At 36.9% G+C, this 24,406-nt stretch overlaps 1 protein-coding gene across 7 annotated transcripts in view; it reads right to left on the reverse strand.

Annotated features, from left to right (window-relative positions):
* Nucleotides 1–24,406, reverse strand: part of da (transcription factor daughterless) — a 142,862-nt gene that overhangs the window by 4,874 nt on the left and 113,582 nt on the right. For 3 of the 7 annotated variants that reach the window (XM_089648174.1, XM_089648173.1, XM_089648179.1), the window contains 12 exons: nucleotides 23,020–23,251; nucleotides 21,268–21,419; nucleotides 20,195–20,350; nucleotides 17,585–17,698; nucleotides 16,119–16,193; nucleotides 15,084–15,222; nucleotides 14,857–14,973; nucleotides 13,740–13,914; nucleotides 12,625–12,765; nucleotides 9,428–9,535; nucleotides 1,314–1,459; nucleotides 769–893 (listed from right to left, as the gene is read on the reverse strand). In XM_089648174.1, the coding sequence (XP_089504300.1) occupies nucleotides 769–893; nucleotides 1,314–1,459; nucleotides 9,428–9,535; nucleotides 12,625–12,765; nucleotides 13,740–13,914; nucleotides 14,857–14,973; nucleotides 15,084–15,222; nucleotides 16,119–16,193; nucleotides 17,585–17,698; nucleotides 20,195–20,350; nucleotides 21,268–21,419; nucleotides 23,020–23,251 (1,680 nt within the window). The remainder of the gene's footprint in view (nucleotides 1–768; nucleotides 894–1,313; nucleotides 1,460–9,427; nucleotides 9,536–12,624; nucleotides 12,766–13,739; nucleotides 13,915–14,856; nucleotides 14,974–15,083; nucleotides 15,223–16,118; nucleotides 16,194–17,584; nucleotides 17,699–20,194; nucleotides 20,351–21,267; nucleotides 21,420–23,019; nucleotides 23,252–24,406) is intronic. The other 4 variants (XM_089648175.1, XM_089648176.1, XM_089648178.1 and 1 more) reach the window with 4 other exon arrangements.

Raw genomic sequence — 24,406 nt, forward strand, 5'->3', positions numbered from 1 at the left:
ACTCGCAAGCTGAAAATCCCGGCATGCGCAAGTCAATTTTATTTGATTCATTTATATATATATATAGTACATACAGTATATTTGCGACACATTCTAGAGTGTAAGATACTAAAATTTAAATACTCTCAGTATTGCTTTGGTGTAAGACCACCATTCAGAATTGAAACATTGCTTGAAATGGCTTTGGCAATGTTTAGTGACCAGATCTGAATAGCCAGGATTGCTTTGGTGTAAGACCACCATTCAGAATTGAAACATTGCTTGAAATGGCTTTGGCAATGTTTAGTGACCAGATCTGAATAGCCAGGTACTTCCTCACCTTCTTATTCCACATCTCCTTCCCATCCCCACTACCTTCAGCCTCACAACATACCCTCTCCATACTGGCTCCAGACGGTCGGGAGCAGTTGGGACTCTTGTGCAGTTTCACATTAAAAAAAAATAATTTAAAACCGACGCCATAGATAATAGAAATAAATTGAGATATGGAAGCGTGCTGACTGTCGCCGAGCTACGAACAAACTGCACAGACTATCAAAGCAGCTATGCAATGAATGTTATGCATTTAGTTTGTAGGTAGAAACAAAGGCAGGGCGCCGCTGTACACAGATGTGATTCGAAGGAGTATGGGTGAAAGATGCTGGCCACACGTGTTTCTTACTAATAATTGTTCATGGCCCATCTCCCTTGATTCCATTATCCACGGGCGTCACCAATAACAAATGCTCAGGGAGATACGTAAGTAACATGAATGATGAAAGAACTAACCTGCATGGGGTTGTAGGGCATGGAGTGCTGCATGGGGGGCCCGCCGCCCATCTTGTTGGGGCCGTCCTCCGCCTTTTCCTCTTCACGTCTTTTCAAACACGCCGCCTTAGGATTCAGGTTGCGTTCTGAACAACAACCAACAAAATTAGAATGGATCCTCGCTAAGGATAATATTAATAAAATGGTTGGCTAATTCGCCGCCAGAGGAAAGGCAAGGAAAGGAACTATTCGTCACCCGTAGAGAGCGGGCACTGCAACGGATTGATTCAAATCAAACTACAATCATAACCTTAGTTATTATTACTGAATTTATTTGATTATAAACTTTCAGTGTTTTAAGTATCGCCAACAGTATTATCTTATTGGACTGCTTATTGGCCCACAAAGGAATTCTTCACAGCGATTATGATTTTCTCCCTTTAGATAATTTCAAGGCATGAAGGTTAAAATTCCAGCACGGATGGTATTAGAGCGTGCACACGAGCAAGAGACTGGTTAATTTAGTGTATGGTTTATAATTCCATATTTAATAATTGTTTCGTTACCTCTAACTTGTTGCTCTAAGGTCATGATAACCTCCACGGCCATGTTGAGGATGCCCAGTTTCGTCTGCGGCTTGTCACTTTTGAGGTGCGTCATGCACATCCTACCCAGCTCCTTCAGCGCCTCGTTTATGTCTCTGATGCGTATCCTGAACAATGACGCAAATGAAATGTTATTACAAATATACTTATTTATGTATTGCAGGTGATATTTTTTTATTAAATGTGTTTGATAGAATTACATAGAATGGGGTATAGACTAACTTAGCCTTGACAGTGCTGACATTTTCAACACAATCTAAACCATCGTCATGCGACACACTTTGAAGCAATGTACGTGTTTTAGTGAAACTTTATAGATCACATATGCGAACATCCGCATCGGGGTTAGTCACCGATGGATGATATATGTTACAGCTGCATGGATAAGGTCAAACAAGGGTACTTTACTAATAGGATGTGGAGAGGAAGTAGAACTTGAGTGAAAATTATCACGGCTTAAAAAAACATTTATTCTATTCACATAAATCAACAAATGCTGATTCTGAATAAATAAGTTTTATTATTTATAATTTTATACATAAAATTAATAGATTGTCATTTAAAAACAGCAAAAACCGTAAGAGATTTAAACGCCCTCTGATTGGTCGGCGGTTCTGATAGAACTTACATCATGGGTCGGCCGGCCGCGTTCATTAATAATGCGGAAAGTTGCTAAATATTTAAATTAGGATTTGTTGATTTCATACTGACCCGAGTGGGATTGACCTAACCGACAAAACTGAGGTACTTATGAAATAACACACAAGTATCGATTATTTTGGCAGGCTTTGAAAAATGCAAACTTTAAAAATTATTTTAACTATGAAATCAAGATTTGTAAAAAAATTTAAGTTATGTTAAAATTGTTTTACTGGAAATCCTTATTAAATTATTGTTGCATGAATTATTTCATGTGTGATGGTAAAAATAATAATAAAAATAACAGAGAAAGGGATGCGTAACAAAAGTTTTAAGGAATTCCGAAAATTTGTAAATAAGAGATTTAAAAATGTGACAGTAACATGGTAAGTACAGTGAATAAAATTTGGGAAAGAAATAAAATAACATGAAAGTAAGATAAATGCACCACTAATTGGCTATTTTAATTCAACACCATGCAACAACAAATCTACAAAAAATACATTACAAAATAATAATTTGTTAAATACGAAATTTTTCCAAAACTCCACCAAATCACCGAAAAATAATATTATTTTAGATGTCGTTTAACCTATCAATGTGATTGTGTCTCACCTCTCGCGAGCATTGTTGGCCTGCCGCCTCTCTCTCTCTCTCTTTGCCTTGGAGTCGGGCTGGCCGTCGCAGTAGTTCTCCTCAAACTCGTCGTCTGCACTCCAACAGCTGCGCAATCGCAAATTGGCCACGTCAGTGGTGCTATGAGCTTTATGCTACCTGCTCCTATACGGGACATTAGCCTAACCAATCTGACGTGCTAATCTAACCTAGCTTTTATTGGACGTACCAAAGAAATAGAATTATTCCGCCCATACCTATGCAACACCATTGCTAATAGAAGAGTTACGAATCATGTCATTAACGCTGCGCTGACCGATAGAAGAGAAAGAAAATTGAAAGGCTGTAGACTACAGTAAAAATAACCATCGCAAGAGGAAATAAAATTGGACAAGTCATTGTACGGGTCAAAGGGAAAAGGTTAACAAGAAAACTCGGTTAACACAAGGCCTAACAAAATGCCATGTGATTGATTTACGTGAAAAGTTATTTTGGGACGAAACAAAAACTGCAACATGAACAAAAAAATTGTCTCTAAGGAATAAAAACCAAAGTCGCCACCAAATTAGATGATTAATGGTTGTTTCAGAGTTTAAACAATAAATCATATTAGATTTTCAACTTCAATTCAAGTTCTGTTATTATTTCAGTTCTGTGAAGCAACTGACTTTGAAATTTGGTGAATCGTTCAAATTCTGTAAAACAATCTGTCCTACGACTCAATTTTATATTGGCCAGGCTGATATTCCAGAATACATGAAAGTACAAAGGTTGGTGCTTGCCACTCACCTCTCTTACTTAAGAAGAACGGCTGTGCAGCCTTTTCCATACAAAACTTAAATTTAGATTTGTGGCCAAAATAGCCAATCAAACTGAATTATTATTTTTTTATGCAAAAGATATAGCAAATATCTAGTATGGATTTGTGCTACTTTATGTATATGTGTTTTTTTGTGAGTTTAGGGTAGTTACTAATAAAATAATCTTACCCAACACACTACGTAAATATAATGAACTATAAAATAAATTTAAAAAATTGGTTCTAAATTTAAAATTTATATACGAAAAATTGTGTTCCAACGTAAATCGGTTGTTTGTAATTTAAATTTAACCTCTCAGAGAAAGACTTTTATTTACTATGTGTTCCTTTGTGAACTGTCAAAACGTGATAATTTGTGTTATTTACGAGTTTTGCTAAAAGCTTCATAACTCACGTTTTGGGAAACGTAGCCTCATTCTAAAAAATGTTTTGGAAAGATTATGAAATCCACTATCGCATTGTGTTGTTATACGTAAATATTTGCGTTTCTAAATATACATTTTATGAAAACGTCAAAAATATGTAAAAATCGCTTACCATTATTTCAAAGCCGTGAAAAATGTAATTTTTTCTGAGTATCATAAAGAAATAACACTTTATATATTGAAGAAATATAATTAAAAACTATTAGTCACCTCAAAATATTAACCGTACAAAATAAAATATTTTTAATAAATTATTTAGAAACGCAATAAATTATGAACGAACAAGATGACAGATCCAATCGGCTTAGATAATGCACCTCTACGTTCCATAGATATTCTTGAATACAGAAGCGTAGCGTTATTCATTATCGATACTCTGTTTTTTAAATCATGGCAATCCGTATACTAGTGATGGAAATAAATCGATTTTTGTAAAATCTCGCGCGTTTACGTGAAAAGACGTTCTAATGTCTTGACCGCTATTATCATATTTAAGTCTTTTGCCGTTCTAATGTTCTGAGTGGTTAAGCCTATCAAAATGATTTTAATGATTAATTTTTTTGTTTTATATTTAAATAGTAGGTAGGGCAAAATAATTTGTATTAATAATTATCATTAACTCACAAGTAATTGCCAGTTATCTCTAAAATTGTGAAAAACCGATTTATTTGATTTAAAACACAAATAAATAAAGTAGCATATATCCGTACTATATATATGAACACCATTTGATTTAAAAAAATATATAATAACCAGTTTAGTCAAGTATTTTGGCCTCAAATCCAAATTAAAGTTTTGTTTGCAAAGGCCGCGCAGCCGTTCTTCTTAAAACTGTTACCAAATAGCAGTAGTACAAAGTAAACTATCAAAAAGTCATCCGTGACTTGTCCGTGGCTGGTAAAACTGGTGGTGAAATTAAGTAAAGATCCAAACCAGAGTTTTGTATCTTGGGTTGAACCTGAGTTTGGTTGTGTTTCAGATGGTTTGGGATTTTTGGGACAGATGGCAGGTTATCATTTTTTCTCCCTCCAACAGACTGAGATTAATAAAACCCATTGTAATGCCATGATTGACTCTCTTCTGCATTTTAACTTCTCAGAAAGGAACATCTCAGTCCGTTGGGAGGGAATCTAAAACAATTAAACAACTGGCTTGTTTTTTTTTTAGGGATTCTTCTATTAGATTAGGTATTTAGACATATAAAAATTAAATTTTGTAGTACCTGTCAGACTAATTTGTTCGCTTTTGGGAACAATTTGTATGGTTTTATAGAAATCATCTAAATCAGTGCTCCGCAACCTTTTCTCACCTACGACACACCAAATTTCTTCCTAGAATTCCGCGGCGCACCGAAAGCTAAAATATATAGGTGTGAAATTGATACACAAATTTTATACACACATATAACTATAACATATTTATTTTTACGCAATCTTAATAATTATTATAAAATAATAATAAATTAATGAGCGATTAATTGTTAAATTAACCTGCGCTTGTTTCAATGAACACAAAAGTTTTATATTCGGCTCGATTTTTGACAGCGCAACCCGAAGTTCTTGGTCAAGACCTTTTAGGCATGACCGCTTATCATTTTTAATTAATACAAGCGTTGAAAAAATTTGCTCACATAAATATGTCGTTGAAAATGGAAGTAGTCCTAAGAATGCTTTGACGGAAATGCAAGGATATTCTTTTTTAACGTAAATCCAGAAAACATCTAATGGATCTTCGGAGAAGTGGAGTTTTTATGTCATGTCATTATTTCAATCTGTAAATTCCTCTCGAATTTGCAGAGGCAGTGCTTCTGTGGAATTTATTGCATTGGTTGCAAAAGGATTTCGAATCCAATTGTATTTTTCCGTATTAATGGAATAAAATACCGACCAAATTTCTGCTGAAGCATATTTAAATGTTGTTGGGCCAGATCCACAGTTAATTGTTTGTTTTCAATTGTAAATAAATAAATAAATAAATATTGGACAATTTTTATAGCGCCGCTTTTGTGAGTTATCACCTCAGGGGCGTACTATGTTGGTCCTTTGGTACATTTCCAAACATCCTTTTTGCAACTCTTTCTGCCAAAGTTCGTTATTAAGTTCATCAAATGCTCGAATATATCAGCCACGTATGCAAGTTTGGCTATCCAGTAATTATCATTGAGCTGGTGATATAGTTTGGGCATATTTTGATTTAAAAGGAACTCACACACCTCGTGACGAAGCTCAAACAATCTAGCCAAAACTTTGCCTCGGGATAGCCAACGAATTTCAGTATAAAACAATAAGGATTCATATTCGGCTCCCATTTCTGCAGAGAGTATTCCAAAGATTCGCGAGTTTAGGGATCTTGATTTAATTATGTCTACGATTTTAATGCATTCAATCATCGTGTTCAAAAGTTCCTCTGGTAAATTTTTGACCATCAATTCTTCGCGATGTATGCAGCAGTGTGTAAATTGTAACGTTGGATTTTTTGTTTTACACAAGGGACAAAACCACAGACATAGGAATTAATAGACGAGAAGATAATGGCGAGGGGTAAAATCAACTGTTGAAGAACGAAGGGGGTTAAGCTGACTGTGATTCGTCAATAAATCAATCTGACAGTAAATAGGCATCTCGCATTATAATATCACCATTTAGTTCTTAAAAGTAAAATCTGCTTTTGAATGAATAGACATTTTTACATGGGAGCGCAAATTACTCGCCACGTTATGAACTAATTTGCGAAGTCCAAATTCGGCAAAGTAAATTTCTTCTGTTTGCAGAGTCGTAGTTAGTTTCAGAGTATTTAGTTAAGACACATTTACAAATGTTTCATAATTTACTTACCCCAGTAAACAACGATGAGCACACTTGAGAATCGCTACATTGTGATGTGATAGTATATGTTTCTAAAACTGATCCATATAATACGGTGTGAATAAGCTTAAAATAAAGTAAAATAATGTTTACTTATGGAATGTAATACGACAATTGGGTTTTTTCTCTTTTTCACATCTATTTTTACAAGTTTTCATATCACAAGTCAACATTTTGCCGTGTTATTTCGTAAAATGAACCGATGATGCCTCGACCATAGTTCGCACAAGAATGATGACGTCACGTTTTCAAATTTCACTTGACGCCATACGCGAGCCCAGCCGGCTCCAATGGAACCGGTATGGGGAGTGGGGATAATACGCTTTTAATCACTTAGGGCAGGTCTACTAATATTCATATGTCTATGGACAAAACCCTTTTTACTACCCGTCATTGCCGCAGCGCCATCCGTGCAAACAGCAATGCAATTGCTCTATTTAAATTATACATTTTGAAGAAATCATCGGTTACTTGAAAAATTTCTTCACCGGTAGTTCGTTTTGAACCTCCTTACAAAAAAATAATGTTTTTCAATAAAGTCCTCGTCAACGAAACGTATAATAGCTATCAACTGTGCTTTATTTTTAATATCGGTTGTTCCGATCTGAAGCGCAAATTTTTCAGCCAATAACAGTTTTCTAATCAGTGTTCCTAATATATTGTGAATACGTCTTTTAGGAGTATCGGCAGACAATCAAAAATAGAAAATATTTGGTCATTGTGTATTAAATACGTAATGATATATTGTAAAATGTCAAATACATTGAATTTGACCACGGCACACCTGTGTCCGGCTCACGGCACACCAGTGTGCCACGGCACACCGGTTGCGGAGCACTGATCTAAATGGTATTCAATTTTTCAGAAAAAACCACGCTATATTCAAATCTAGAAGAATCAAAATGTACCAAAACCACTATGAAACCAAAGGTTTCGACTTCAATTTGAAAAAAAATTATGAAACTTGATGAATTATTTTTGTAACAAGCAATTAGGTTTGTAATACATTCGTCTAATAAAATGTGGGAGCTTTGATTTATTTTTTCCGTTGTCAATAATTTCAGCCAAAAAAAGAAAACGCGTGAGCCATTTCTGCATTCAATATTTTAATATTTAAAATCATTATTTTTATGTGTATTTCATCACCTTTCAAAAACAGTTTTTAGTTTTCAGATACATTTAAAAATGTTCCATTTATTTGGATTTTATGGCAAGCAGAAATACTCCGACCTTCTGACAGAATATGCCAAAAACCTGTGGGGTTAAAGCTAGGGGAGTTCAGGAGCTTTTTGTTCTAAAAATTGAGGTTTATTTGGCAACGTATGTCATAATACAAACTCAAATGTTAAACATTAAATTATGTAGTTTTGCATTTACTTAAGTAAATTTAGTGAATAGATGAAACTTTTACTCGATGCTTTCTCAACCATTTTTACACAAAAATGTATTAAGCTTCGTCCAGACCTTCCACACTTCGCTTGAGCCATCCCCAACTAGTAAATAAATAATTAAGCCATCAAAAGGTCAAAATGAAGAGTGTATATAAAATCACCGTGACTATAATAATATACTCGGACTTTTTCATTAATGTTCAACTTTTGCTTAATACTTGTTCGCACTCGACTATCTCATGCATCGCACGCCTCTGGATTCTGGACGAAGCTTTTGAAATTTCAACACATTGTGACCATCTTACCTGTCATTTCCAAAAACGTAGTGGAGAGAAAGAGAGGTGTCAGGCCTTGAAATGGAGGAAAGAGGAAGACAAAAACAATAACAATGATCAGTTAAGATGACGTGAGATAGATAAATAATAATATATTAGTAACGTGAAGAAAAATAATCACACATGCAAGCAATACAAATCAAAAATACACCGCTGCCACCAAACATAAATAAGTGCACAAGTAATTATTATACAGCGTATATTATTGTAAATAATTTAGGTTATAAATGGACTGTGTATGTTGTGAGGAATGGTGAATTTTTTTTATAGGTTTTATCCTGATAACCAGGTTTTGTGAAGAGGCATATAATGAGTAGTGACTTTTCTTGAGAATGGATCGCCATCCAGTTGAGTGATATTGTGAGGCGGATTAAAGAAGGGGCACACCAAAGCTATTAGAAGAACGAGATATGCTATGTTGGCCGCCGGACCGTAGGCGGAGTACTACCTAATTAGGGTACTTTGAATACTATCGGGACGTGTACGCACAGAAATCTGTTCTATGTATTAGTGCGGATACCTTAGCGTAAGCGAAGGTGTGCAGTAGTATTGGTGAACAAAACCGGCGACACTGGGCAAAACAATTCCACACAGTATGAACTGCTCATAGCACATCTCGTTCTTGTAATATCTTTGGGGCACACCCAAATGGGGCATGTTGTGAGGCTGAGATGAGCGGGGAAGGAAATGAAGTGGGGAAGACGAAGGTTGGAAAGTACCTGACTATTCAGATCTGGTCACCAAAAATGTGTTTCGACACTGAACGGCGGTTTTTCACCAGGGCGATACTGAAGAGTATCTATGCATGTCGACTTTAGGTTCAAAGTGATGCTGTATTTATTTGGAATACATATACATAGTAATCTGTCAGTTGGCTGGTTGAATGGAGGTGGTTGGTTTATGGTGACTGTTGGATGATAATGATTATGATCTCGTATGTATGATGGATGGAGAGTATTGAGTTTGTTTGTTTGTTTGCTATTCACCTCTCGCGCACGTTGTTGGCCTGGCGCCGCTCCTTCTCGCGCGCCGCCTTGGTGCTGGGGTCCCCGCCGTCGTCGCCCTCGTCGGCACTCGAACAGCTGTCCGGGCCACTGCCAAGCAATGCACGTCTCGGTTATGGCTTAGTCGCTAGTCACCCAAAGACCTATACAGCTAACAGGCATTCATTCGAGGCAGACACGCTATATTCACAGATTTCATCTTCTCAATCTAGTAACCAACATTCATCTGTAACTCAACCTATTCATGACTTATATAATAACCACTACTCACAGCCACAAGATAAATCACCTTAACCTTCCCAACCCTGTCCTTTTCAATGCAATCTGTCCCATCACGAGGATGCATCTCCAAATTTTCTCACAAATTCTCTTATTAAATAAAATTCCGGCATCAACCAAACACTTGATATCTTAATTAGCAGGCGGTTGGAATGTTATGGACCCCGACTTTGACGTTCCCACCTTATTTATTGCACACTCCGCCTCTACAATACTCTACAGCTAAATACCATCTATGGGTAACCAAATAGACTAATCTATCGCCATCTATGAGTGAGCTCTTCAACTAATATCAAGAATTTTACAGATTACATATGAGATATATATAAATCACATTAACGATATCAGTTTGATGGGCACAGTATAGACAATTGGCAATAATGCTGCAGCTGGTTGATAAAAATTATTATTCGTTGTTATTGGACATTTAAGTAGTCTTCTCCAATTCATAAAACCACACTCCATTGTTATATTATTTGATGAAAAGTGTTAATTTTTAACTCAGATCAATTTCATGTGAAAAATTAACACGCCAGTGAACGGTCTTTTTTCAATGCTGCTATTCTAACCTCAACATAACCTACACTTATTTTATCATTCTGTGGGGGTCACACATAATCTTTTTTATAGCAGGACTTCAAAATTAAACTGGAAATGAATTTACGGTTAAAAAATTTAAAAAAAAAACAAAATTTCAACATTACCACCTGGCGGCCAGTCCAACTTGTGCGAGAGAGGTGAATATTTAGTAAGCGTAGTTTTTCTTTTGCTCTCCTGTTCATTTGTAAGAGTGTGTGTAAAGGATGCACAGAATTGTGGAAAGGGTAGGAAGGGAATGAAAAGGTTTCTAAAGGAAGATAAATGCACAGAATTTGTATGTAGTCCCTAATTTTTAACAAAATTAAATGGACGTGTGCTAAAAGCGAAGCACGCTAAACGGTCTAAAATGATGAAATAAAAACATTAAGCTTTCAGGAAAAGTACGTAGATTTAATAAATAAACAATCAAAACACAAACACCGAAAAGTTAACACAGAGGTACAAAAGTACCTATCGAAAAAACCTACTACAGAAACGGAACAAATAAATAGATACACATCTTAATTATAAAGGAAATACCGGCAGATTTGTAAAAGAAACTTTTGTATTTGGAACAAAGTTTGTTCCTTTGTCATTTACATCAGATTCGTTTGAGCTTTTTCTTTGTGTGATGCGTGTTTATTAAATCTATGGGAAAATGTGCTCTAAACTACTTGCAATTAAAACATGGTTAAGTTATGGGGATCTATGGTAAATAACATCAAACAGTGAGTACAACAAACTACAAAATAATAATTTTAGTAATTTCAATCAATATGTAAATAATATTTGTTAAATTCTTTGTAAAACTCACAATAAGTGGACGTATAGAGTGTACTTTCTATACACTGATAAATACAATACGGGAAGGGGCTTGGTAAAATAATAGTTGGGTTATTCTATAAATGATATTATGAGATGATGTGTCCTTTACGTGTGAAGGAAACTTGAAATCCTTTTCAAATCGTAATTTTGATTTAAAGCATCTAATTTTTTCGTTTCGCTAGCAGCTCAAATTCATGGATTAATTATTGGGTTAATTTTTAAAACGTTATATGTACACCAATATTCAATAGACATAGCGAATGCAAAATAGTGAAAGACGTGAAATAGAATAAAAGTAACGAAAATATTGATTATTTTTAATTTGTGCACCGGGGTTTTAAACATGTTTTAGAAAACATCTGTTTATTTTGAGAAGAATGGAATGGGGAAAGAATTGGTTTAGAAAACAACACAGAATAGAACGGAATTTAGGAAGACGGAAATAAATTGAACGGAAAATGGGAAGATGAAAGAAATATCATTGAAAATGGAAGTGAAAGGAAAGTATTGTAATCAAAGACATCGAAATTGATAGTTTTGCCCGAACATCAAAAGTGGGTATCATTTTGACGAGCTGGAGGGAAACCACGTGAACATATTTTTGGCACTAGGAGGGTTCGAGAATGCTTTTAACCAGAACTTGCGCAGAACCCTAACCAGACCCTGCGCAGTTCGCTAAAGAAAGCCATAGGTTTGTGTTTTAAAACAAACTGCCTGGCGTAGCGACACTAAAAATGAGTGTCGAACTAATAGTGTAACAAAATATTCAATTTTGGAAACAAGCACGAACTTTTGTTTACCCGATTGTTTATTTGCAATTTGTAATTAAGTTTTTTACAAAGCAACCATTTGCGCGCCATTTTAAAAAGGACTAGTAATTCGTAAGCAGATTTTATTCACGAGGACTGAATAATGATATTACAACGCGAGTTGCCTACTGTTAGATAAATTTATTGACAAATCACAGAAAGGGAGACGGTCAAACCGCCTCCCGCGTAACTTGGTTTGTTCCCCTTTCTATCAATTTGAATATCTACGATTGTAATAGATGTCGGAATGGAATGATGAGAAAAAACTGTATGGAAGATGTAAAAAAAGGAGAGCAAAGGTATGACAGAGAGAAAGGAATGGAACAAGGCAAGAGATGGTATAGAAGATAATATGAAATAGAAAGGAAGGAACCAACAGTTAAGAAACACATTGAGAAATTGGATTTGAGACGGGAATCAACAGTTCAGTGGACGGATAGAAATACAAGTTAATGGAAAGTATTGTAATAAAAGTTGGAATCGAAAGATGGAAGGTATACAAAAGGAGAGGATGGCAACAAGGCAAGAAAGGGAAAAAGACAAAGAAATTGATTTGAGATGGGTGAGAACAGTATAGAGGAAAGCATGGCTAGGGAGAGAAGAGGGTATTCAAGGAATGGCAAGTAAGTTGTTTGGGTGTGGGCAGATCAGGGTCAGTAGTTGCAACTAGTAGTGGTAGATGAATACCTCTCGCGCACGTTGTTGGAGTGGCGCCGCGTGGTGTCCTTGGCGTCCTTGGTGGCGGGGTCCTCCCAGTCACCCCCGTTGGAGGAGCCGCCCTCGCCGCTCACCGAGCCCCCGCCCCCTCCGCCGCCCCCAGAGCCGCTACTACACAACACACATTGTCAACAACTGGGGCAGAACATCCCACTAACTAACTTCTTTGACCTGCATTTTACTTAGATTTAACTTGTAACAACTTTAGGTGGTGCCACTAATACATTAAATTGTCTTATAGATTGCCGAATGCATAGGTCCAATCGTCATAGTAGATCTTCGTAAACCAACCATTGTGAGCATCGCACGTCATATTTTGATTAGTATATTACAAATATGCCAAACAACGACCATTCATAAATTGAGCTCTCTTATTTGACACAATAAAATACATTCAAAAATGTACATTCGTCAAATACTATATGGTATTTCTCATCTTTTTGTATTTCATGCAAGACGTGTTAGAATGAGAAAAACTATAGAAGAATTCAGCATGATAAACAACCTTTGCTGATGACTTTGTTGACAATGGCTATAAATCAATTAAAAACAAATTCATGACTGGATTTGACATTGTATTTGCATAGAGCTTGGCTGGAATTGATACTGTTCAAAAATAATATTTCTAAAAAACAATTATTCATCGAGCCAAACATTTGCATTATTATCCTTTCATTCCATAAGTATAATAATCTAAAATAAAAAATTTAAAAACATGTTTTACATCAAAAGATTTCACAAGAAGACAATAAAACATAGTGATTATAATAATATGTGATTTGGCTGTGATTTTAACTTTATCACATTTGATTACTATCAACAACTTATTGACTTTTCAATGGTCCTCGTTGATGCAGATTCTCAAACATATTTTAAAAGCTTTTGATAAAATATTGTGAACTGCTGTCAAGCATGTCAAACGATCACATTCTTATGCTTCTAAGATTTTAAAAACGTTTGTATGGGAAAACTGTAAAATTAATAAATTAAATTAATTAACACGGAATGACTAAAAGGTATTAAATTCTCCCATAAGGGATGCAATGAATAGCTTTTTAACATTGTGTCATTCTGACAATACTCACTATCTCCGGCTGCGTTTGGTGGGTGGGGGACCCCCCGAGCCCCCGCTGTTCCGTGGTCCCCCGACGGCGGCCACAGGGGCGCCTGCCAGACTGCCTGCACTTGACGAGGACGAGGCCAGCGCGCCCCCGTCTAGGGGAAGGGAGGTCTTGTCATCCGGGGGCTCCTTGCGTTTCTCTATAAACGGGGGAAATGCTTCAATACAATATTTGTAATGGAATAAGAAAACACTAGAGAAATTGAATAATATACTTTTTATATCATAATTAAAATGACAATTTATCGTTGAAGGATGGTTTAGCAAGAAATAGTTTTTTTTTAACATAATGTCATTTGTGGAGACTTCATTCATATGATTGAAAGGTGAGGCAGGATACTGAAGCCATCAAGTTATCCTTTCTTATCTTTCAATCTGCAATGACCTGAGTTGCCCAGTTACCATAAAAATGACAGCAACTGTTTGGTTGAGAGTGAGATTATGAAAGGATTCTAGTTTTGACGTTTCGAGAACTGAAGAGTGATTGGTGACGAGGCGGGTCTCGTAATTTCAGTAGCAACGTGTACGGACTATGTGCGACAAGTTGTTTAGTATCGGATACTGACATATCTGTTTGGTAAAGTGCTTTGTAGGTAGTTGTAAATCTCCTGCCCAGGAGGGGGGTAATACACCTCCCCCAAACGAGAGTTTTGTGCAACATCAAAGTTATTTTTTTACATCAAATACTCTATAATTTAGGTAATCCTAGAAAAACTATTCTGTAATCGGACAACATTTAATTTTTTTTTTAAATAATATCTACAAATAATATGTTTTTGCGATACAAAATGGGAAGAGAGAGTACACTCTTCCCATTTTGCATTACTTAATAATTGAATGCTGGGTGAAGACGACGGGCGTTGTCCGAAAACGGTAGGTATAAAAGAAAATAATACTGAATTAAGAAAATTTATAGAGCGTCATTTTTGTGAAAAATCACCTCAGTATCTGAGTGTTACTAGAAGGGGCAAAAAGAGTATTAAGATACGCGGTATATGGGGGACCCTATTGACCCCCCTTCGGGTGATTTGTGATTGTTACCTTCAGGTATGTAAAGGTTAACTTGTGAATAGAGCACTGACTTGGATTGGTGGTGTGGAGTCTCTCAATCTTGATGGGTAGGTCCCCCACAGGCTGGGGCTGGAGGTGGTGGGCAGAAGGCACTACGGCGGGGTGCAGGCGACCTGCAAAAGGGGGAACTACACATTACATTCAAAGCTGTTGTTTCATTAAACATTATGAGGGTTTTGAGTTATTTTATTTATAGCTATCAGGAGTGCGGAACAGGGGTTGGGCAAGTGGTACATACCTGCAGATTGCTGGAGACCAGGGTGCACCAGATCTGAAGAAATGTACTCCGAGCCGAGGAGCGAGAGGCCTAATTGCGACTCGGCGTGGTTCCTCAGCACGTTGATTGCGTCATCCAGTCTCTCTTCCATCCGCGTTCCCTGAAATCATGCCACATTTATTCATTTCAAATTTGCGATTTTCAGATAAATAACTTTCAGTTTTTATGCAATATTCAGGTTATGTAATATAATATAGTAACAATATTAAATATTTGTTACGCTATGGTTTTGACGAGCTTAAATACAAAATTGAACGCAATTAACTGCATATCAAAAATGCCACAAAATATAATCCTTTCTAAATTTTCAAAACAAAGCCACCTTTTTTGCTGAAAGATACCAAAAAGGAAACGTAACGTGACTTTTTTTGCTTAATAACAACACTTTTTCTAAAAAATAATGCAAAATTTTCAGGTCCCTAGTGATCAGGTAAAGAAAAGTCCAATATTTTCCAATCTTACTCTTTTGTTGTCCACGTTTCCTTCAGCCCAACAGTATTTCTTAAATTGAGAATGCCATAACACTACCGAAAAGATCCATGATATGTATTAACCATCACAACGTAGGCCAACACAAAGAAAAAATCCCATCACTCCAACACGTTTTGACACAATGGATTCATGGATGACATATGCAACATCGGCATACGGAAATGGCCGCCGATAAGTTCAGTAGTAGAAATGTGAAGAGGATGTAGAAAGACCGATTCATCAATGTTTTGATTGTAAGAAAGCTGAAATTCCTGGGGAGCTACGCAGTGAAACCAAGAGACATTGACCATACCACACAATGATCCAAAACCGGGCTATTGTCAAAGGAATAAGGTTAAAAATGGGAAATACCGCAATATTAACAGTCCTGAGGGAGGTAGACCACCTGCACACAATTATAAGAATAAATAACCTTATTGTAATTTTTAAGTCACCTGCAAAAAAGTGCCGAAAAATAAAAAAAAATTAAAAGTGAAAAAATAAAATTTCGCCATCTCTACTCACAATGACTTCCGAATGGTCCCTGAGGAATCCGATGGCGTCATCCACACTTTGCTGCTCGGGAGGGGCCTGCGAGCTCTGTGGACGGGCGGAGGGAAAAACCAAAAAACAAAACAAAACAAAACAAACCATGCAGAAAACCAAAAAAAAAATAACTCAACTCAAAAAAAAATCATCAATTAAAATTTAAAAAACCAAAATTTTGAAAAAAAAACATTTTTGGGGGACACACGGTCGCGAGATTTACACATTTTGGTTAAATAATAATTAAAAGGAAATAAAACAATTCTCAGATTGCCCTACCAACACATCTGAAATAAAATGATGGTAATTTGTGAAGATACCATGAAATTTGTTATCTCGATTCACGTTTCTTCCATCTTGTGGATCTCTTTTCATTATAGGTTATAAAAAAGCTTTGTAATTGTGGTCTACCAAACAAAAATAATTCTGTGTGCAAAAGTAAAAAGGAGATGAACCAAAATTAGTACATTCAACCATTTTTCATTGCTGTGTTTTTTCAAATGCCGAATACATAATTCTGTAATATTTTGTAATTCAACGCTTCAATCGAACTAAGGGGTGATGCCGTGGTAAGTAAAAACATAATGTCTTCCTTGTTCTCGAGGAAGACAATGTGTTTTTAGTAACCGTGGAAATGTACATATAAAACCTCGATTTTTAACCTCATGGCCTCTCCTTCCATTTGTATGCAGAATTATTTCCATATAAATTTAATGAATTTTAGACAGTCAGAAGGTTACCAAGACATGGTTCTAACAGTGTAAATAATTATAATTATCAGAGAGCCTACATAAACTAGTAAAATATAGTTATATTATTGAGGTTGATTAAGGAAGTTAACATCCATTACAAAACATACATAGCTTGTCAAATAACAGTGAAACTCTCTTAGGCTAGCATTACACTTGTAAGTTTTTTCGTAAATTTACGACTTCTAGCCAATGGGCGCATTGGATTTTCAAAATGCAAGATGCCCATTGGCTAGAAGTCGTAAATTTACGAAAAAACTTACAAGTGTAATGCTAGCCTTACAAGGTGTTGTGTTCTAAGGATTCGGCTGTATTGCTGTATAGAGGTTATATTATTAAACCCTGTCAAAGTAACCCCAAGAGTTGTCTTATTGGTCAAAGTCAGAGATAATAGAAACATAAAGAGATATGGCATAGAAGCGTGCTGACTGACTCTGAGCTAACAGCAGTACTATCAAAGCGCCTACGCAATGAAAGTTATACGTTTGGTACAGGTAGAAACAAAGGCGGAGTGCCGCTGTGCGTAGATCCAATTGGCAGTAGTACGAGTGAATGATGTCGGCGACACTTGCTGCACGTAGTTTCATGCTAAAATGGTTCATGGCCCATCTGTCATGTTCCTATTATGGACGGTGGAAGCCTACATAACATAAATTACACAACACTGAGTATTGGCGAGGGGAGAAGGTGACTCACCATGATGTTGTGGTGCTGTGGAGGGAAGTGTTGGGGGGGGTTCTGCAGCTGGAGGGGGGGGCCCGAGGGCACTGCGGGGGAAACTGATGATCCGCAGACCACCCATTGTTGCGCCTGAAAATACAATGAAGACATTGGTCATTACATAATATAATAAATATATCATACCTTTATACCTAAACCAGTTATTTTAATCCTTCCATTGCGAAATTTATTACTCCTATAAGCGGAAAATATTACTTGTGCAACGGTGGAGGACTTAGCTAGCAGAGGTAAACCTAAGACGTCCGGTTGGGAAACTAATGAATTTGTATATTAAGTTACTATACTAGTCCCATTGAGAGCTCGTACATACGTCATCAGTGATCGTCCACTTCCTTCTTCTCGCGTCTTATATGAAAACGAAAGACATAATACACTAAAACGTTGGTCACGTACGACCTCTCGTATATCCGTTCTATACAAAAATTAAGTTTGAGATACCAAAGTTTGAGGGGCCAAATAATGCATGCATGATTTAAATGTCGCACTTTGTGGTTTCACATTTCCAGTGATAATTGGGATGGGTTGTGAGAGGGAGAGGTGAAGGGAAGAATATGAGGAGGAGGAAGGTTAGAAAGTAACTGGCAAATCAGAACTGGTCGCCAAACGTGGCTTAAGTCATTTCATATGTGGTTAGCCGCCGGTGGATCACATATGAAATATCTTAAACATATTTCTGAATCGAAAGATCTGGGAATAACCTTTAACCCACACTTTACATTTCACGTTTATATTGAAACAATATGCAGCAGGGCTTTGAGAATGCTTGGATTTGTGCTATGTAACTCCAGGCATTTCTGCAGCTCTGCCGTGTTTCGCTTGCTACATTTTAGCTAAGTACGTAGTATTTTGGAAAGTGGCTCAATAATATGGGGACCCGGGGATGCTACGTACACTAGAATGGTGGAGAAAGTACAAATGAAGTTTCTACGTTATTTATTTATTTATTTATTTATTTACGGACAAATAGTCCATTAACAACATATTAATTACACGAATAAGTTTTATAAACAGAGATGACAGTGAAAGGAGAGCATATATAAATGAGGAGCGAAGACAATAACAATGACAATAATAATATAAAAGTAAGAATGGGAGATAATAATAAGTCAAAGCATGAAGATGGTTCAAAGGGCATTAGAAATTAGACATTGCGTATTGACTGTCGAAAGTCATTTAGGCATATACCACAAAATTCAATGCTTTGACTTGACAGTGAGTTGACAAGTCTCGACATTCTGGACAAAGGAGAATGGTATCCATAATTGGTAGAATGTTGATTGACGAACAGCAATTCATTATTTCGGAGTCTACGGGAAGGGATGTTGAATTGGATAAGTTGCAACAAAGCAGGTGAGTCTGTAATACCATTGATAATCTTAAATATGCAAATCAGATCAGTGTCCCTTCTACGTTTCTCCAAAGAAGAAATGTTTAAAGTTTGTTCAACTTCATCATATGAGTACTCTCCTCTTTCAAGACCCAACCTCCAAGCGATTCCTCGTAGGAAGCGATGTTGTACGGATTCTATGTGACAAATATGGACAGCATAGAAAGGAGACCAAATAACACTAGCGTATTCAAGGTGAGGGCGAACTAACGAGCAGTAAAGAGTTTTAAGGGTACTTATATGTTTAAAGTCAGAGGTTATTCTATGAACGAAGCCAAGTAGTTTAAGTGATTTGTTAACAATGTTGTTAGTGTGCTCACGGAAAGAAAGTTTGCAGTCTAGAGTGACCCCAAGATCCTTGATAGATGTTACAGTAGATAAACAAACATTGTTTAATTTATAATCAAACTGAACGTTATCTTTATATTAGAGACTTCGAGTACTATCCCTGGTTATACCCATCAGCTTTCCTTTCCGGAATGCTGGGTATCGATAGTCTTGTCAACAGGCGGAAAGCTGCGTTGCTGATGATGGCCTATGGAAAATGTCGATGTCAGAGGCTAGTGAGTTTAGAAGGACTATCATTCTTCCGAGAGGCATTGCTAATGGTAAGTTAGTCCTACACCTCGGTAGAATGAATGGTTTGTGCCTACGCGCTCTTGCGAAGGTTTCAGGGACGTAAAATAAAATTTTATTCAAAATTTCTGGATTGTTGATGTGACCGTTCAACAAGTTATCCTGAGAATTAATAAATTTAAATCGCTAATTAGGCAATTATGATTGTGTATTAGTATAATGTATCTTTGTTATTGGAATTTTTTATTCTGTAAATATGAATTTAAAATATAAATATAAATAAATATGCAACAGCCGAAGAAATAAGGTTAAAAATCTACATGAAACATACTTATTTCGGTTGCCTGTGCGTGGTTGTTTGTCCCCGTGAAATCTGGTTCAATGAACTCAAATTTTCTTCGAATTTAAGTGTCATTTTAAAAATTCGAGTCAGTTCTATGAAGAATTAAGACAAACGATAAAATACCTTTCTATGTAATATTATTTCAAAATTTTGAACCAATTTCTCACAATACATACGAATCAAGAATTGATACCATCCTGTGATTTTTCACAGTTATGCAATAGTATAGTAAGAAAGTAACAAGTGTGAGTATTATGACCTGGTGCTGCGGTTGCCCGTTGGGCTGGTGTGAAGGCGGGGGCAGGCAGTGCTTGAGGTAGTGCGGCGGGGGGCTGTTGACGGGTGTGGAGGGGTTGGAGCCATACGAGGAGATGCTGTGCTCGCCACCACCTCCGCCTCCTCCTCCTGGGTACATCTGAAAATAAACCTATATTATAATGTGATTCATATAAATACTTTCAATTCCAGTCAAAGCTTTACTTCTTATTCATTGTACTGATCCAAACAAAGCAGGTGATTAAAAATCTATTCATCAAAAGAATCAACTCACTCAAATCATTCACTCATTGCTTGCAAAGACGCCTTAGTCAAGATCCAGTAGTTGATTCATATCATACTAATCCAAATATTCAATTGATTCTCATCATACTAACAGCAAGTACCCTAGAATTGAGACCTCCTAACATAACTTCTGACATTTTCTATACATTTGAATTATTTTCTATGTGAAATATTTTCTTTATTTTATGAAAATAAATTATAGAAATCAAAAAGTTTAAAAATTTCTATTAAGTAACCGGCCAACGACTTTACTGCTTTTTTTCATACATAAAGTGGCTATTAGGTTTGTATTAAAAGTTGTAAGAAAAACACTACCACCAAGCACTATATAAATACAATTATTTGTCTGGAAGGAATGTAGCACTTCTAGCGACCAGATTTAGGTAAATACTGGAAATATTTTACTGGAGTTAGACGCATTATTTTTATTCTAGGGTATTTGCTAATCCAATGTTTCGGTTGATTCCTGTCATGATAACACAAAGCTCACTTATTAGTAAAAAAAAATTGACAAAAGATCAAAAATCATTCAAGAATAGAATCATCAACATGCTGCACTGACTCACCGCTTGCAGAGCCTCCTTGTTGAGGATTAGGTTGATACTTATCATACTAATCCAAAGTTTCAGTTGATTCTTATCAAACAAACTTACAACTTCACTTTATTGATAAATAAATGACAAGAAATCAAAATAACAAATCGCTCTTCAAAAGAAAGAAACAAAATCAAAAAAACATTCTTCAATAGTATCAACAACACGCTGAACTCACACTCACCGCTTGCAGAGACGCCTTGGTCAGCAGGTCAGGCGCTGGCGAGGGTTGGCCCCCACCCCCGCCCCTGAAGCTTGACATGGGAGGCAGGGGCTGCTGGGGGGGCAGGTCCCCGCCCAGGGCTTCCACAACCCCGTGGCCTGGTATACCTGCAAAATAAAATGAATAAATTTAACTGATTAAAGTACATGAAGTAAAGCAGATACATAGGTTCGATGGCCGACCTTTTCATGACCTGGTTTTATGGACTTGTTGAGGGAAAAATAATATATTTTTAAATATAAAAAAGGGTTTTGGATGAAGGCGCCCTGGAGGTGATTTTGCACAAAAACGGCGCTGTACAAATCAACAAAATATTATTATTTTGATTATTACACACCTAAATCCATTTAAGTCTTTGGAACAGCAATAATTTTTATTTTTGAAGTGAAACTTTTTTACGCGCGTTATGCATTTTCGAGGACCGGAGTAAAACCGACACATGACCGTCACGAAAAACCGTGATCATTTCGCTATAGGAGCCTAGCTAATATTATATACCTAGTTTAGGTCACTCTCCAAACTCAGCTTCGCGGTCTAGAGGCAGAGCACCCGACTGTCGTCGCGAAGAACCGAGGTTCGATCCCCGCTATAACTAATTTTTTCTTTTCTTTTTGTGATTTTTTTAATACGAGGAAAAGTGATAAAATGCTCTCGTGCTGCGACTTTGTCAGGCATACATATAAGAAGATATCTACATGATTTGTAATAATGTAGTAAAAAATTACATAAATTTGTTAATTTTAACCGAGAGTCTCCCGAAATGTCTAAATCCATTTAGTGAGACTCTAGACCGGCAGGTGTTCACTCGAGTAATTGGCTAGAAGTAACGGTCGGTACCTACATGATATTTTGGTCGAAATATAGCTTACAAATCGAGCCGGTAGAGTCGCTCGGTATTTTGATTAATTATTTTTATTTTGAATCATTAAAATTACTAATCAAGGCCGATAACGCGACTAATTACCCTCGCAGACGTGCGTGACAAGTTTTTTTAGTAAAAAACACAGCCGTAAGTGAGTTTTTCAAAATTTAGAAATGTTTTTCAAATTCAGACTCCATACGGGTATGAGACTGTTAAAACACGATAAATCTTTTCCAAAACGGACAAATATACGGAAATATTTTGAAAAACGACAGATATGACTTCACAATGCCGATATATCTTCGATTCGACCCTATATAAAGCGTTAACGAGACGTTATGTGATATTATTCATTTGCCGTGTTTGAAAATGAAAATTTGCACGGGACAAGTCAATTGAGGAGTACACGTTGTATACGCGGTTCTCGTCGCGCGAGATACCTCTCCTCGCGGGCTAGAGGCAGAGCGTTCGACACTCGTTATGCAGGACCCGGGTTCGAATCCCATATTTTTTATCATATGCTACTTATAAATATTTCAATATTAGGAATCTAGTTAAACATTCATTTGTTAACAACACGCCTATAAATAAATTTATGCTTTTTAAAACTATAATGTACAGCATTCTGAATAATAATAATATGAAATGAAAAGAGAGAGAAGAATACTAAAAGTTTCACTTCCGTCGTGCGTAGGCTTGCCACACACTGTATTTTTTGTATATACAGGATGTTGAGGGACATACCTGACTTATTTTAACCAGTGATTCGGTTTGTTAGTTGTTTGTTCCGTTTTATCACGGATGGAACCCTATGTATAGTAGTGTAATAAGGTGTAAGAAGTTACCAGGTGACATGGCGTAGGGGTCATGCTGCAGGTACGAGCCCGGCGGTTGGTACGCGCTGTAGGGCGGCCACTCGCCGCCCCCGCCACCGCCCCCGCCGCCGCCGTAGTAGCCGCCCCCGCCCTCCTGGTGGTAGGCGCCGGGGCCGCCGTTGCCGCCCGACCCGCCGCCCGCCGCGCCCTTCGGCGACGAGTATCGAGAGGGAGAATCCTGGCCGAATTCGTCCGAGCCGTACTGCAACACAGAATATCAACATTAGTACGCGTATAGTATACAAGAGATGTCGGATGAACTAGGTGTCCTTGGCTCTCCATGGAGCGGAGGAGCCTCGTTTCAAAACTGTTGTGTTCCCACAAACAGTTCTCCAACTCGTCGGGGAAGGAGATTATGAAGAATAAGTTCTTTGTGTTAAAATCAGGGATTTATAATATACTTCGCGTATTACAATGGTGACTCGATAGTCGACCTAACCAGGAGCTGGCTGAATGAGATCTGCAAAACACCAAGTTTGTCTGGGAGCATTCTAATTGGCCCTGGCGACTACTGGCTACTAGCTGCCATCTTGCGGACTTCCCAGCAAGCTCTTTGCACTGCCCTCTATGAGTGCATCTGAGAAGCTCTTAGCTAACTCACTTTCCAACAGAAACCAATATAATATTATTAGTAATTTCACTTTAAATTACTCGAGGCAAAAAGACACATGTTGGAGTACCTACATATAATTTATTATTTTCATATTTATTTAGAAAACTAAATAAAAGGTTAAAAAAAATATCACATAAAATTCAGAAAAGAAACTTCTCTTAAAATAGCCGTTTTGGTGACCAGATCTGAATAGCTGGTTACTTCTTCCCAACTTCCTTTCCGACTCCCTTCAGTCTCAATACCCACTGGCTTCGACAGTTGGGACTCTCGTACTGTCTAACATTAAAAAAGCACTAGCAAGTTATTTTTTACATTCGAGTATGTAGATGCGTGAGCATTGAGAATGTAGGAAAAAATACACTTTTGAAAAAATCTCGTATTGTGCTGGAGAAGTAAATTCGAAAAAAAACGTTTAATTAAAATTTTATTTTAAAAAGGCATCTGGAATCACACGGCCGACACTTCTAAAAGACCGCCTATACGCTACTTGTAAAAGGCCTCCGTTGCAAAACAAAGGTCCGTAGCCTTTATGGGGGGCGAGAGATACAATATATGGAAATAGTATTATGTATTATAATACGCCACCAACGATACAAGATGATGACTGTGCGAGATTTTCAGTACGTATTGTGGATATCCGAGGCAAATCTCAAATCTTGACAATGTCCAGGGCTGGCCCTATACACACCACAACTACAATATTATAATATTATCAATCTGGTAATAGATTATTTTGATAAACTG

This window comes from Hesperophylax consimilis, chromosome 27 (assembly GCF_061612785.1).
Source record: "Hesperophylax consimilis isolate HC1 chromosome 27, BYU_Hcon_1.0, whole genome shotgun sequence".
Taxonomy (NCBI): Eukaryota; Metazoa; Arthropoda; class Insecta; order Trichoptera; family Limnephilidae; genus Hesperophylax; species Hesperophylax consimilis.